This window comes from Leucopleurus acutus, assembly GCF_964270905.1.
Source record: "Leucopleurus acutus genome assembly, chromosome: 2".
NCBI classification, from domain to species: Eukaryota; Metazoa; Chordata; class Mammalia; order Artiodactyla; family Delphinidae; genus Leucopleurus; species Leucopleurus acutus.
The window spans coordinates 53,050,435-53,065,203 of NC_139143.1; the positions used below are offsets into that span (position 1 = coordinate 53,050,435).

Below are 14,769 nucleotides of genomic sequence, written 5' to 3' on the forward strand. Positions count from 1 at the left end.
AAGACAAAGAGGCACACAGGAATCTAATGAGCCAACTGGGACAACATGACTATCCACTGGCTAACCTGGGTGAGAAGAAAATTAGGTATTTTTTTTTTACAAATGTTCCGCTGGGACTTTGACACCTTATTTCACTCATCTATCCCCACAGAGAAGCAACGAGAAAGGAAATCAGTTTGCCTGGTGGCTGTGTAGTTCCTGACTATCACTGGTTTGGTTCTGGGCTAAAACTGGGTTGGCAGATTTGAATTTGCCTAGTATGATGAAATATTTTTAAAATAGATCTGTATATGTTCTATTTATTTAGCACAAGGAAATAAAATTTTAGTGGGGGGAGTCAGTGTAAAATCCTTGAAATCACTTCTCAATTCCTATGTAACATGCTTAATGCAAGAATATGTGGGAATACTTTGGGTCAAAGTTTACCTATATTACCATTGATGCCAAACAAGTAGTTTGGTAGCCAAAATTATGTTCTTTAAGTATGTTTTGAATATAAGGTTTCATAAAGAAAAAAATAGTGCTCAGTGACCAGTTCTGTTTATCCACATTTAAAAGGTAATTTTTTTTTTTTTTTGAGGGAAGGACAAAATGGCATAGCCTCAGCATAAATTATTGTCTTTTTAAACCAGTATGGGTTTTGGAATAGTTTAGAAATGATATTGGTAATAACCACTCTTGCAATCAATAGTAATAGTGCACAAAACATACTAGACTAAATCCCTAAAAGTAGCAAAACTATAAAATACCTGTTTGAATTAACAAAACAATTGATTATACTCAAGCATAAATCACAATAAATTCTTTTACTGTGATTTTCAAGGATAGGGTTTTGATTTTTGGCTTCTAGTATGTCTTAAATACTTTATCATTTTCAATGTTTTAGAATTCCTTACATAATCATATTTTAGGAAAAGACCTGGATTTGGGAATATCATTAGTGCTTAATATATTAGGTGTACGCCCTATAATCTCTCCAGATCTCAGAATTCTTAACTTAAAACTGAAGTAGGCAAAGGAGAAAGTCCCTCTAGGACATTACTGTAATTCCAGAGTTGCCTTTAGAAGACTATGAGTCACAGAAAACACGGTCTCTATAGGATTTATTAGTCAATTTTTTGTACCCTACTTTGTTTCAAAAAAGGATTTGAAGAGTCTCTCACTGAGACTTAAGATACAGGGTAAACTGAGTGAAAAAAGAGGAGAAAATGCCAACATATGAATCAAATATATCAATCTCAAATAGTAAGGCCAAGCCACAAATTTGGTCCTGTTAACAGGAGATCTATTAAATCAATTATCTGAAGGTTAAAAAGCAATTACTGTGAAGCATCAGTTTTCTTAATAAGACCAGAAGTTTCTTAAGAGTCTTAAAAATGATAATGATACATTGAGCAATAAGTAGAGTACATAAAGAGAGGGATGTATTCAAGTGCATATCATGGGTTCTTTAACTTACCGTTACTAGCACAATGGCCAATAAAGTACTTAGGCTTCACTGTTAGGAGCTCAGTTCTCTATTGGGGGTCTGAATAAGGGTGAGAAGCAAAAGCTCGGTTATTAAGCTGAGTATATACAGAGTTGACATCTTGTGGAAATACAAGGTATTTGCTCAGAGAGAACAACAGGACTAATACAATTTTAGCCTGGAGAAAGGCACACAGAATACCAAACTTCAGTGAGCGAGAGACTGAAACTTCTTAAGAGATGAACTGAACTGTCCTGCAAGTTAAGAATAAGAGTTGCCAAGTTTGAAGGCATCTATCAAATGTAATGGTGGTCATCCAATCAATAATTAACAGGGCCAGCTATCCATTAAGGCTACTCTCAAATCATGATAGTAAGATCTACCTTCTGCATTATGCAAGTGTTCTGTCTCTATCTTAACCAAAAGTGATGCCAAATCCTTACAAGGTACAGGCTTGAAAGAAAACATCTGATAAGGGATTTGCATCCAGAGCTCTCTAAGCTCAATAAAACCATCCAGTTTTCAAATGGGCAAAAGGTTTAGAACAAGACACTCCACCAAAGAAGATAAATGGAGTCTAATAATAACATGAAAACATGCTTACTGTCATAGATCATTAGGAAAATGTAAAAAGCAAAATGACAACTGGAGCTCTCAAATTGCTGGAGGAATTACAAAATTGTAAGGTCAGTTTGGAAAAAGTTGGACAGTTTTTTATAAAGTTAAATATCCTATGACACAGTAATCCCATTCCTAGGTATTTATCCAAGTGAAATGAAAACCTGTTCTTACAGAAACCTGTGTATGAATATAGCAGCTTTATTCATAATCACCAAAAACTGAAAATTCAAATATCCTTCCAACTGGTGAATGAATGGAAGGGTACATGAATAAAATGGAATACTATTCAGGAATAAAAACACTGAAGTATTTATTGATAAAACAACATGGATGGATCCTCAGAAGCATCATGCTAAGTGAAAAGCCAGCTTCAAAAGCCTCCATTTGCATAGCATTCTGGAAAAGAGCTACATGGATAGCAGACACATCAGTGGCTTCCTGAGATGGGGATGGGAGTTGGCTACAAAGGGGCACAAGGGAATTTCGAGGAGCAATGGAACTCATTACTTGAGTGTGCTGGTGATTATGTGATTGTGTTTGACAAAACTCAAAACTACAGTTTTACACTTGAAAAAGTTTTGTCTTTCTAGCTTAACCAAACCTTTAAAGGGAAAAGCCTTTTTTAAAAAGTCTAGGACATGTCAATATTTTACCTGACTGGAAATCACATCAGGGAACCGTTCATCCCCACTGGCCATGCAAGGGTATGTACTGAGTTAATGTAGTTCAGCGATAACCATTAGTCTACAATAAGAGTTGCGAAGGCTAGGATACTGAATTTGGTTTGTAGTTAGGAGCAGCAAGCCATGTTGGTAACTGAGATTTGAGTGTCTTACTGCCTTACCTTATAGGTTCATAGCTGTAAATTCTGCTCAAGCTCATGGAGTTGCTTATTTTCACTGGAGTGGGGTTTTTTGTTGTTTGTTGGCAAAATAGCTTAAAGAACCACCAACTGGGAGGGAGACTGGACTGTCAGTCCAATCTAAATCGGAAAAGGAGTATGGGTGGCAGCACTTCCTAAGTGGAGGATGCATTTCATTATTCAGTAGTGAGGTATATTCCCTCTGAGAAGATAAAGGTAACTTCATCCCATCTCACACGGTAGGGAGCTAAAAGGCTCCAATAGATAGGTGGGCGTGGGGAGATGTCACATCAGGAGTATGAACAATAAAAGCTAGGTTCTTAAGGGAGACCACGACACTAAATAATTGTGGATCAACCCTGAAAGGGTGAAAGAACTTGTGTTTTAAGATGATGGCCAAAAGATCAAGGAAATAAAGTTTCAGGTTTGTCTTGTGTCCCCTGTCTTTCATGACAGGCAAAGACAATGATAGGAGAGTGAAATTAACCCATCTATGAAGTTCCAATCTGTGCAGTCCCAAGTGCCCACTGCAGGTCCTAACAGGAGGACCCAGTAGGGTACAACAGACTCTAAGTCTTTAGCCAACTTTTCTTTGGCTCAGAATGCTGGAAGAGCTGTGGCCTGGCCAAGCCAGAGGACCCTCCCTGGTCCTTTCCAGAAGGAAATGGACTATCTTGTGGAAGTAAGCTGGAAAAGGCTACAGTAAAATGGTTCCAGGAACTTTGCTGTCAAAATCCTCAGGGATGCTTCTCAGGAAGTTATCACCAGCTTCTCACTAAGGCAAGACTTTATGTAGAGAGCCCTTGCCCTCATGTGACTTTTCCCATCAGTCCCTTCTGGTTCATGGCATGCTTATGAAGCTTCTGCCCCAAATATAATAGCTATGTTTACTGAATGGAGATTTTAAAACCTGGAGTTCTAAAGATATGATAATTTCCCATGAAAACAAACTTACCAAGGTGGGGCTTAGGATCCTTATGTCAACTGAGTTATTCCAATCCAGAGGGGAGACCCAGAAAAGAGCGAGCAGGGGATGGGAGGAAAGGGATACCTCAACTCCCACACTGTACTGTTAGAAAAAAAGTATAAATTAAAGTTTAAGATAAGAAGGCAACAAAAAGAAGAAAAAAAAACCCCAAAACCCTTACATTTCAAAGAAACAAACACTAAAAAAATTTTAAAGAATGTCTTCTAAAGATAAAAATAAGACTAGAAAGTTAAAACATTTTCACATATCAAAATAAATATTTAGGGCTTCCCTGGTGGCGCAGTGGTTGAGAGTCTGCCTGCCGATGCAGGGGACACGGGTTCATGCCCCGGTCCGGGAAGATCCCACATGCCGTGGAGCGGCTGGGCCCGTGAGCCATGGCCGCTGAGCCTGCGCATCTGGAGCCTGTGCTCCGCAACAGGAGAGGCCACAACAGTGAGAGGCCCACGTACCGCAAAAAAAAAAAAAAAAAAAAAAAAATTTAAAAAAGGTTGAAAATTGATAAATTAACGCACAAAGTGAAAGACACATAGATTAGGATAAAATTAAAATCCACATGCATAGGGTGAAATACGTAGAAGTATTCAGATGATAGGAGTGAAAAGAAATGTCCTAAAAAGTATAACATATTAAAAAGATAAGAGAGAAAAAGGGAGGTAATGAAGCACAGCAAGGAGTTCCCTGGCAGTCCAGGGGTTAGGACTCTGCGCTTTCACTGCAGTGGCCCACGGTTCAATCAGGGAACTAAGATCCTGCAAGCTGCGACCAAAACAACAACAACAGCAACAAAAACAAAGCAGGGCAAAACTCAATAACAACTAGAAGCAGCTGAGGGATAAAAGTCTGAAGACATATTTGGTAGGGGGAGGGGATGGAAAAGGAAAGAGGCAGACAGCAGAGGTGCTCTGGAAGCTTCTCCTTCTACCCAGGCTCATATCCCTGAGGGCACTTTGAGCCCCAGGAGGAGGTGTGGCTTTCTAAGCAAACAAAGCTCATCGGATCCTTCTTCCTGCTAGTGGGCATCCTGCATAGTTCTCTTTCATTGGAGGTTCACTTTTATAATCATACCTGTATGCAGTTCAGAAAAAAAATTTGGAAGTAAAATGAAAAGCAAAATCACTAAAAATAATTCATTGCTTTTTAAAAAAAATAAATTAACATTTATAATAGAATACCAAATTAGATTTAATCTAATGTATTAACAAAAGCATAATATACTTTAGTAAACAAGGATTTCCATAGATGGTATTTATAACTAAAGAAGTCAGTTAAACACTTGGTTTAGCCAGGGGCAAACATCAGCCACTGCTACCTGATAAATCCATGCTGTTTCACATTTAAGAGGACACTGAGCAGAGGGGTCTCCCTGTTTATCCCATGAGAAATGCACTGAGAAGTGACAAGGCCAGGGAAGAAAAGAGGCTACTGCAGCAAGTTGGAGCCAAAGTCAAAATTCTACTTCCCTTACCTTGGGGGAAGTAGAAGGGATACGTATTACGTATTGTGTCTACATGGAAGACAGTTTGATCATAGAACAGCCCACGGTAAGATTTCTCTTGTGGAATATGGTGAGCATGGTCATGTCCTAATTCTTTCTTGAGGTTTGGAAACGTCTCTGGTCACATACCCATATTTATTGTTGAGAGAGATGCTAACACTGTGTCCTGGGCCTTCCTCAGATGCCGCAGTGGCTCTTGCCCTAAGATGACCAAAAAGATGGCTCTCCTTTCCTTAGACACACTGGCTCAGTATTAGGAGTAGAGGTAGGGAGGTAAAGTCAACTTCAGACAAGTTGAGTTCACAGTTTATCCCACAATGGACACATCAGAACCTCAATGAGGTTGTCAGAAATAGGCAATCATCTTTTTGTACTTATGAGACATTGACATTTGAGACATTTCTTAAGACATTTCTTGCAAGTCTCCCGGGTTTGGCACAAAAGGTTGAAAGCTACTCTGTTGTTCCTGAAGACAGATGTATTCCTTCTAAGTTACAAAATCAGCACTTAGGTTCTATAGTTGAGCATGTCTTCACACCATCCCCTGTTTTTGGCCTCCATATAGACGGAGGCATTGCACTGTTGCATGGTGTGTTCCATCTCAACCAGCTGGTGGCATCCGATGGTTAACTTTTCCCTAGGGGATAAAGAAATTTTATATCACTACAAGAGAGCTAGTCAGATAAATGAAAAAAATCTTAATACAACAGGAGAACACTGGGATTTGAAATACATTATTTGATATCTGAGAGCGAAAATGCCAAAGTTATGGATCCTTAGCCCAAACCAAACAACATGGGAGGATAAGCACTTAGCAGCACGGGTTCGCAGACAGTCAACATGGAGATGATTTTGGTGCAATTCCTTCATTCAGGAATAAAGCTTCCCATGGCAGACCTGCTGTCAACAAGAAAGCTGTGGAGTAGATCACATATTTTTGTTTTATTTGGCTTGGGAGTTAGAGAACAGGTAAACTGGAGGATACTAAGAGGGTGCACCTCCAGACAGGAACAGACATTGGTGAGGGGATAGGAAGTTGACAGAGCTTCAACTCTTAAAGGGAATTGTCAAGATAGGTAACCTAGTCATTAACAAATGAATACTAGATAATTACTCTAAACCAGAGGTGGGGAAGCAGGGAGTAAAGGCCTGATATTTGCCATGACTACTCACAATTTTATCTAAGATGAAGCCTGGCTGGACTCTCAAAAGCTGACAGGAGGCCTACAAGCTGTGAGGTCTTTAAGTTATCGGTTAGAGCACCAATCCATTATACATGGTGTCTATAGAGTTCAGATCTCATGGAAACCTATTTAAATCTATTGAGAGATGGTCTACATAAGTTCACGAAGAATACCCAGTACCCAGTACAGCATCTGGTATATAAAGGTGTTCAAGAAATGGCAGTTATGAAAATTACACTGTTACAACTTCTTTGGCTTCTAAGATTGCTCTGAACCATGTCCAGAGTGTCGGGGAGGACTTCCAGCTGCCTTTGCACACTGCCCCTCCTCTGCCCCTCCACCCTCATGGATCCCTTGATGCAGGGTATGAAGAAAAAAGAAGTCAATCAGAGCTCAAGGACTAGGATGAGAGCTAGGAGCCGCAGCAAAGTAAATACACTGTATTTTGAGCAGCCTCACTTCCTGAAGACGTGTGGCTTCCCTGGGGCTGGCTGAAACCTGACTTTTGGCTTTGTGTTACTCTAGTCCTGTTTCCTGCATTTGGAGTGCTTAAAATCAGTGTTATGTCGTTGCCAGTTCTTTATAACTGCTCAGAAAATGATTTTCCGAAGACCCTAAGAGGTCCAAAATTGGAGAGATGTAAAATGTCTTCTTATAAACTTGAAAATGAAATAAAAAGGGCAGGCCCCTATTCCTGTTCTTGGTTACTTATTCCACATGTGGAAGAAAATTCCTTAGTAACTAGACTTCTAATCTATTTCGATGTCTTTTCTTTTTCTTCTCCTCTTTTTTCCTCCTCTCATAGCTAAGAGGAGAGCCCTATCCCCTCTTTTCATCCTAATGGCATTTGGTTTTACTTGTGGGAGTCAGCATTCTGACAATGGATTATCACCTACAGATTTTGCTTCCTGCATCAAGTTGTCATTGCTGGCTGAGGAAAGTACCAGGTGTTTTTCATCACATGTGTTGGGTCTATACTAGACTATGAAGATAGTAATTCTTGAGTTCCTTTTCCCTGTGGATTATATGTAGAATGGCAGAATATTAGATATGGCAGAATATTAACACTTTTGTCTACCATTCTGTAGCATCCCCAATGAATCATCTCACCTTAGCTTTCACCTCCTGGTGATGAGATATTTACAACTGAGAGAAAGGCCATTACGTATTTTGATATCTCTTAATTGCTAGAAAGTTCTTCCTTTACATTGGGCCTTAAAAAATTACCTATCTGACCTGTCTGCCTAAATTAAAACAAAACAAAAAGTTGCTATTCTTATTTCTTCTAATAGTACAAATATTTTATGTCCCTTATAGTGACCCTATTTCTCTTTTCCAAACTAAACAATCCCAACTCCTAATCCTTTCTGGAACAAAGCTCGAGACTGGAGGTTGCTTCTAGTTCTGCAATTCTATATTGCTCATGAAACTTCTAAAGAACTGCCGCTGTCTTTCTAAATTGTCCTATTATGAGTATCAAACTTAATTTGACCAAATCTCAGATGGGTCAAAATAACTGGAAACTTGATCAGATCAATTAAAAAATAATTCCAGTGGTTATCTGACTCATTTCCATAGCTAGTTTTGTCAAAGTGGCATGGCAGTAGTGAATTTAAGTGCCCTAACTCCAATATTTGATGCAGTTTTTCCAAAATCCTTTTTAGGTACAAGAAAAAAGTCTACAATGGATATGTTTTACAACTCTCTCAATGTTTCTATACATTTGCAATGTGCATCTCAAATAAAGGAAAAATGGAATACAGTGTAGTGCATATAAAAACAGTATATAAACAGTTTCTGATTCAGAAGGTCTAGGCTGGAGCCTTAGAGTTTGCATTCCTTGCAAGTTCCCAGGTGGTGCTGACACTCAGGTCCAGGAACCACAGCTCTAATGTAATCTAGAAGATACTACCATGGAGCCAATTCCTGGAGTCAGAAAGCAGTAATCCCTGAAAGCACCTGCTAGAAGGAAAACAAGGCTGCTCCTGATACACATGCCTCAGGCGGCATATTACGTGGATACGCCAGGTACTTTATGGAGCTGATGTCACAAACTAATGTGCATTTCACATAGAAAAAATGACCTTAGAGACTTGTCTTGCAAACATGTCAGAACATTCTGTCAAACAAAGTGAATTAAATACTGTTCCTAACTTATTTCTCATATATGTAGAAGATATCACACACAAGATATTTGTTTGATAATCTTGTTATAATTTACCATCCTGGATTTTCTGAGCAAACTCCTCATCTGCTCAGGGTAAGCAGTGCTCAGACCCCACTGGCAAGAGCAAAAGCTATAACAAAGAACCTACAAACTGCAGAAGACAGAAAACACTGATTTATACATATAAACATTAAGGTTCTACTGTGTCATGGAATTGAACTTTTGATCAAAGCTACTTTCAATCTGAAACCTTAATTACTTGCTTTATCAGAACCTACAAAATAGTTTTCTGTTCTTGAGCTACTTAATTTCCTCCCTATTGCAATAAATATGGTGTTGGGCACATCATAGCCTCTTCCTTCACAAGGAACACTTTATAAATCAAAAACAAAGATTAGCAAATTCAGACAATCTAAGTAACTGTCTTTGCCAAGTTAAATCATTCTTCTGTTCTCACCTCTGAGTCACGGAAACTCTGCTACCTCGTATCTATTGTGTTTGGCTCTGTGTCTAGTATAGACTAGTGAAATAAAAAGAACCTCTGTCTTCTGGCAGCTTACATGAGCTGTGGAGTACACCAGAGGCTAATATGGGAGGGACCATTCACGGAAAATATGGCAAATAATTTCAAAACAAACAACAGAGTAACAAATCTAAAAGCTAATAACCAAAAGCCCGTTGAACAGCAATCCCCATTTTCCAATGCATTCAAGATATTAGATGTATTTGATTTCTCTTAAAACTCACACTTTTAGGATATAAGAGGGAGCTTATTAATTAATATCATAATTCAAATCCCTGGCATAGTAAGTGGAAGGAAAACAAAGAAGAGAAAAATGGGTACTACCACTTTAACTTTGAACATTCAAGCTTGACCCTTGCACCCTCCCCCCTGCAAAAAACAAACAAACAAAAAACCAAAACCTCCAAAGTATTTAAACAGTAAGCTGAAGTCAAAATAATTTTAGACACTTGATTGAAACCATCCTGCAAGGGACTCTGCCCTCCAAGTTATATATGGTGACCTTTCTACACCTTCAAAAGTATCACTAAGGTTGGAAGACATTGTATTTTTGACACAAATCTCATGTACACAAATCTTTAAATGTGGAGTATTTGTAAAGATATATAAATAAGAGTACAACTGATTAATTGAGAGTCTGAATATCAGGGTTTTTCACCCCCAGCTACAACAGATAATGCATGCCCCACTGGCTTCAGATTTTCTTAGAAAACTTACTTTAATCTAGTGAGTGAGTGAATTTTCATAGTTATGCTGCCTAGTAACATTTGTGTATGATTATCAATCCTAGTGTCTTGATATCATCAAATATATTTATCAATCTAGAGTTTTACCAGTAGAAGCACCTTGATAATTAACTCTGTCACCATGTCTTCTCATACAATTTTATAGCTACACAAATATATCTGCAAATTACAAATGGCAAATAAACTGTGGTTTAGTGATACAGTGGCACATTACATAGCAGTAAAAATACCATCAGTTCTGTTACAGCTCTTGTTTAGAATACAAGAATTTGTTGCAACACCATCAATACATTAAGGAACAATTTGAGCACAACAAAAATTTTGCATTTTCTTAAACAGGATTTCAACAGTGAAAAATGCTAGATGAACAGAGAAAACTGCACCGCAGCTGAACCAAACTGCTTAGGAATACGCACAATACACACATGCATGTACTTCAAATACGTACCAGCTACCTCAGTTTTCCTCCTGTTATGAGCCACAACTATTCATATCTGGTGCTACACCCTTATATCCAATTTCAGATTCTACCACATCACACTAATCCACAGGCTACAACCTTTCCTATGATCACGTCCATAGCAAACTTCACCTTCTTTTAAAGGTAAAGTGTTAGATTTATTTTAGGACTTATGTATTTTTTAACCATTTTTTAACCATTTTAGGACAAATGTGTCCTAAAATGTGTCAAACTGTGATACTATTTAGATTAGGTTCCTATCTTTTTTTCAATGTACTTTATTAGGTTTTTTTTTTTTCAGTACGTGGGCCTCTCACTGTTGTGGCCTCTCCTGTTGCAGAACACAGGCTCTGGACGCGCAGGCCCAGCGGCCATGGCTCACGGGCCCAGCCGCTCGCGGCATGTGGGATCTTCCTGGACCAGGGCACGAACCCGTGTCCCTTGCATCAGCAGGCAGACTCTCAACCACTGTGCCACCAGGGAAGCCCACTTATTAAGTTTGTGAGTGATGTACCCCAACTCCACCTTTTCTATGAGACCTGTGGCTTTTATTGCATGAATTTGCATAGTTCAGTATGCAGTATGCAATCTGCATAACAGTGATACTTAGGAACACATATGTCATGTTATAATAGAACTGAGTGTAAACTGACTATTGCTCCATGCCTCAATGTGGATGAATCTCAATGTTGAAATAAGGAACAATACGAAGAGGGCAGACAGCAGAAGCAAGAAGAACAATTCTGCAGCCTGTGGAAGGAAAACCACATTCGCAGAAAGACAGACAAAATGAAAAGGCAGAGAACTTTGTACCAGATGAAGTAACAAGCTAAAACCCCAGAAAAACAACTAAATGAAGTGGAGATAGCAACCTTCCAGAAAAAGAATTCAGAATAATAATAGTGAAGATGATCCAGGACCTTGGAAAAAGAATGGAGGCAAAGATTGAGAAGATGCAAGAAATGTTTAACAAAGACCTAGAAGAATAAAAGAACAAACAGAGATGAACAATACAATAACGGAAATGAAAACTACACTAGAAGGAATCAATAGCAGAATAACTGAGGCAAAAAACGGATAAGTGACCTGGAAGACAGAACGGTGGAATTCACTGCTGCAGAAAGGAATAAAGAAAAAACAATGAAAAGAAATGAAGACAGCCTAAGAGACCTTTGGGACAATATTAAGTGCAACAACATTCGCATTTATAGGGGTCCCAGAGGAGAAGAAAGAGAGAAAGGACCTGAGAAAATATGTGAAGAGATTACAGTCGAAAATGTCCCTAACATGGTTAGGAAATAGCCACCCAAGTCCAGGAAGCGCAGAGAGTCCCAGGCAGGATAAACCCAAGGAGAAACAGGCCGAGACACATAGTAATCAAATTGACAAACATTAAAGACAAAGAAAAATTATTGAAAGCAACAAGGGAAAACGACAAATAACATACACGGGAACTCCCATAAGGTTAACAGCTGATTTCTCAACAGAAACTCTACAAGCCAGAAGGGAGCGGCGCCATATATTTAAAGTGATGAAAGGGAAGAACCTACAACCAAGATTACTTTACCCGGCAAGGATCTCATTCAGATTCGACAGAGAAATCAAAAGCTTTACAGACAAAAAAGTTAAGAGAATTCAGCACCAACAAATCAGCTCTATAACAAATGCTAAAGGAAATTCTCTAAGGGGGAGACACAAAAGAAGAAAAGGACCAACAAACACAAACCCATAACAATTAAGAAAATGGTAACAGGAACATACACATCGATAATTACCTTAAATGTGAATGGATTAAATGCTCCAATCAAAAGACACAGGCTCGCTGAATGGATACAAAAACAAGACCCATACATACGCTGTCTACAAGAGACCCACATCAGACCTAGGACACATACAGACTGAAAGTGAGGGGATGGAGAAAGATATTACATGCAAGTGGAAATCAAAAGAAAGCTGGAGTAGCAATACTCATATCAGATAAAATAGACTTAAAAATAAAGAAAAAAATAAAGAATGTTACAAGAGACAAGGAAGGACACTACATAATGATCAAAAGATCAATCCAAGAAGAAGATATAACAGTTATAAATATATATGCACCCAACATAGAAGCAACTCAATACATAAGGCAACTACTAACAGCTATAAAAGAGGAAACTGACAGTAACACAACAATAGCGGGGGATGTTAACACCTCCCTTACTCCAATGGACAGATCATCCAGACAGAAAATTAATAAAGAAACACAACCTTTAAATGACATAATAGACCAGATAGATTTAATTGATATTTACAGGACATTCCATCCAAACACAGCAGATTACACTTTCTTCTCAAGTGCACATGGAACATCCTCCAGGATAGATCACATCTTGGGTCACAAATCAAGCCTTGGTAAATTTAAGAAAACAGAAATCATATCAAGCATCTTTTCCGACCACAACGCTATAAGATTAGAAATCGATTACAGGGAAAAAAACGTAAAAAACACAAACACATAGAGGTTAAACAATATGTTACTAAATAACCAAGAGATCAAAGAAGAAATCGAGGAGGAAGCAAAAAATACCTAGAGAAAAAAGACAACGAAAACACGACGATCCAAAACCTATGGGATGCAGCAAAAGCAGTTCTAAGAGGGAAGATTGTAGCAATACAAGCCTACCTCAAGAAACAAGAGAAATCTCAAAAAAACAATCTAACCTTACACCCAAAGGAACTAGAGAAAGAAGAACAAACAAAACCCAAAGTTAGTCGAAGGAAAGAAATCATAAAGATCAGAGCAGAAATAAATGAAATAGAAACAAAGAAAACAATAGCAAAGATCAAGAAAACTAAAAGCTGGTTCTTTGAGAAGGTAAACAAAATTGATAAACCTTTAGCCAGACTCAACAAGAGAGGACTCAAATAAATAAAATTAGAAATGAAAAAGGAGAAGTTACAACAGACACCACAGAAATACAAAGTATCATAAGAGACTACTACAAGCAATTCTATGCCAAGAAAATGGACAATCTGGAAGAAATGGACAAATTCTTAGAAAGGTAAAACCTTCCAAGACTGAAACAGGAAGAAACAGAAAATATGAACAGACCAATCTCAAGTAATGAAATTGAAACTGTGATTAAAAATCTTTCAACGAACAAAAGTCTAGGACCAGATGGCTTCACAGGTGAATTCTATCAAACATTTAGAGAAGAGCTAACACCTATCCTTCTCAAACTCTTCTAAAAAATTGCAGAGGAAGCAACATTCCCAAACATATTCTATGAGGGCACCATCACTCTGATACCAAAACCAGATAAGGATACTACTAAAAAAGAGAATTACAGACCAATATCACTGATGAATATAGATGCAAAAATCCTCAACAAAATACTAGCAAACAGAATCCAACAACACACTGAAAGGATCATACACCATGATCAAGGGATGCAAGGATTCTTCAATATATGCAAATCAATCAATGTGATACACCATATTAACAAATTGAAGAAGAAAAACCATATGATCATCTCAATAGATGCAGAAAAAGCTTCTGACAAAATTCAACACCCACTTATGATAAAAACTCTCCAGAAAGCAGGCATAGAGGGAACCTACCTCAACATAATAAAGGCCATATACAACAAACCCACAGCAAACATCATTCTCAATGGTGAAAAACTGAAAGCATTTCCTCTAGCCACTATTATTCAACACAGTTTTGGAAGTCCTAGCCACTGCAATCAGAGAAGTAAAAGAAATAAAAGGAATACAATGGAAAAGAAGAAGTAAAGCTGGCACTGTTTGTAGACGACATGATACTATACATAGAGAATCCTAAAGATGCCACCAGAAAACTACTAGAGCTAATCAATGAATATGGTAAAGTTGCAGAATACTAAATTAATGCACAGAAATCTCTCACATTCCTATACACTAACAACAAAAGATCAGAAAGAGAAATTAAGGAAACAATCCCATTCACCACTGCAACAAAAATAATTAAATACCTAGGAATAAACCTACCTAAGGAGGTAAAAGACCAGTATTCAGAAAACTATAAGACACTGATGAAAGAAATCAAGATGACACAAACAGATGGAGAGATATACCATGTTCTTGGATTGGAAGAATCAATATTGTGAAAATGACTATTCTACCCAAAGCAATCTACAGATTCAATGCAATCCCTATCAAATTACCAATGGCATTTTTTTTACAGAACTGTAACAAAAAATCTTAAAATTTGTATGGAGACACAAAAGAC

At 38.0% G+C, this 14,769-nt stretch overlaps 1 protein-coding gene across 4 annotated transcripts in view; it reads right to left on the reverse strand.

The window, feature by feature from the left end:
- Window positions 1–5,189: 5,189 nt before the first annotated feature.
- Window positions 5,190–14,769, reverse strand: part of SWT1 (SWT1 RNA endoribonuclease homolog) — a 91,030-nt gene continuing 81,450 nt past the window's right edge. For all 4 annotated transcript variants that reach the window (XM_082832384.1, XM_082832383.1, XM_082832380.1 and 1 more), the window contains one exon: window positions 5,190–6,074. In XM_082832384.1, coding sequence (XP_082688510.1) covers window positions 5,945–6,074 — 130 coding nt within the window. In that variant the 3' untranslated portion in view covers window positions 5,190–5,944. The remainder of the gene's footprint in view (window positions 6,075–14,769) is intronic.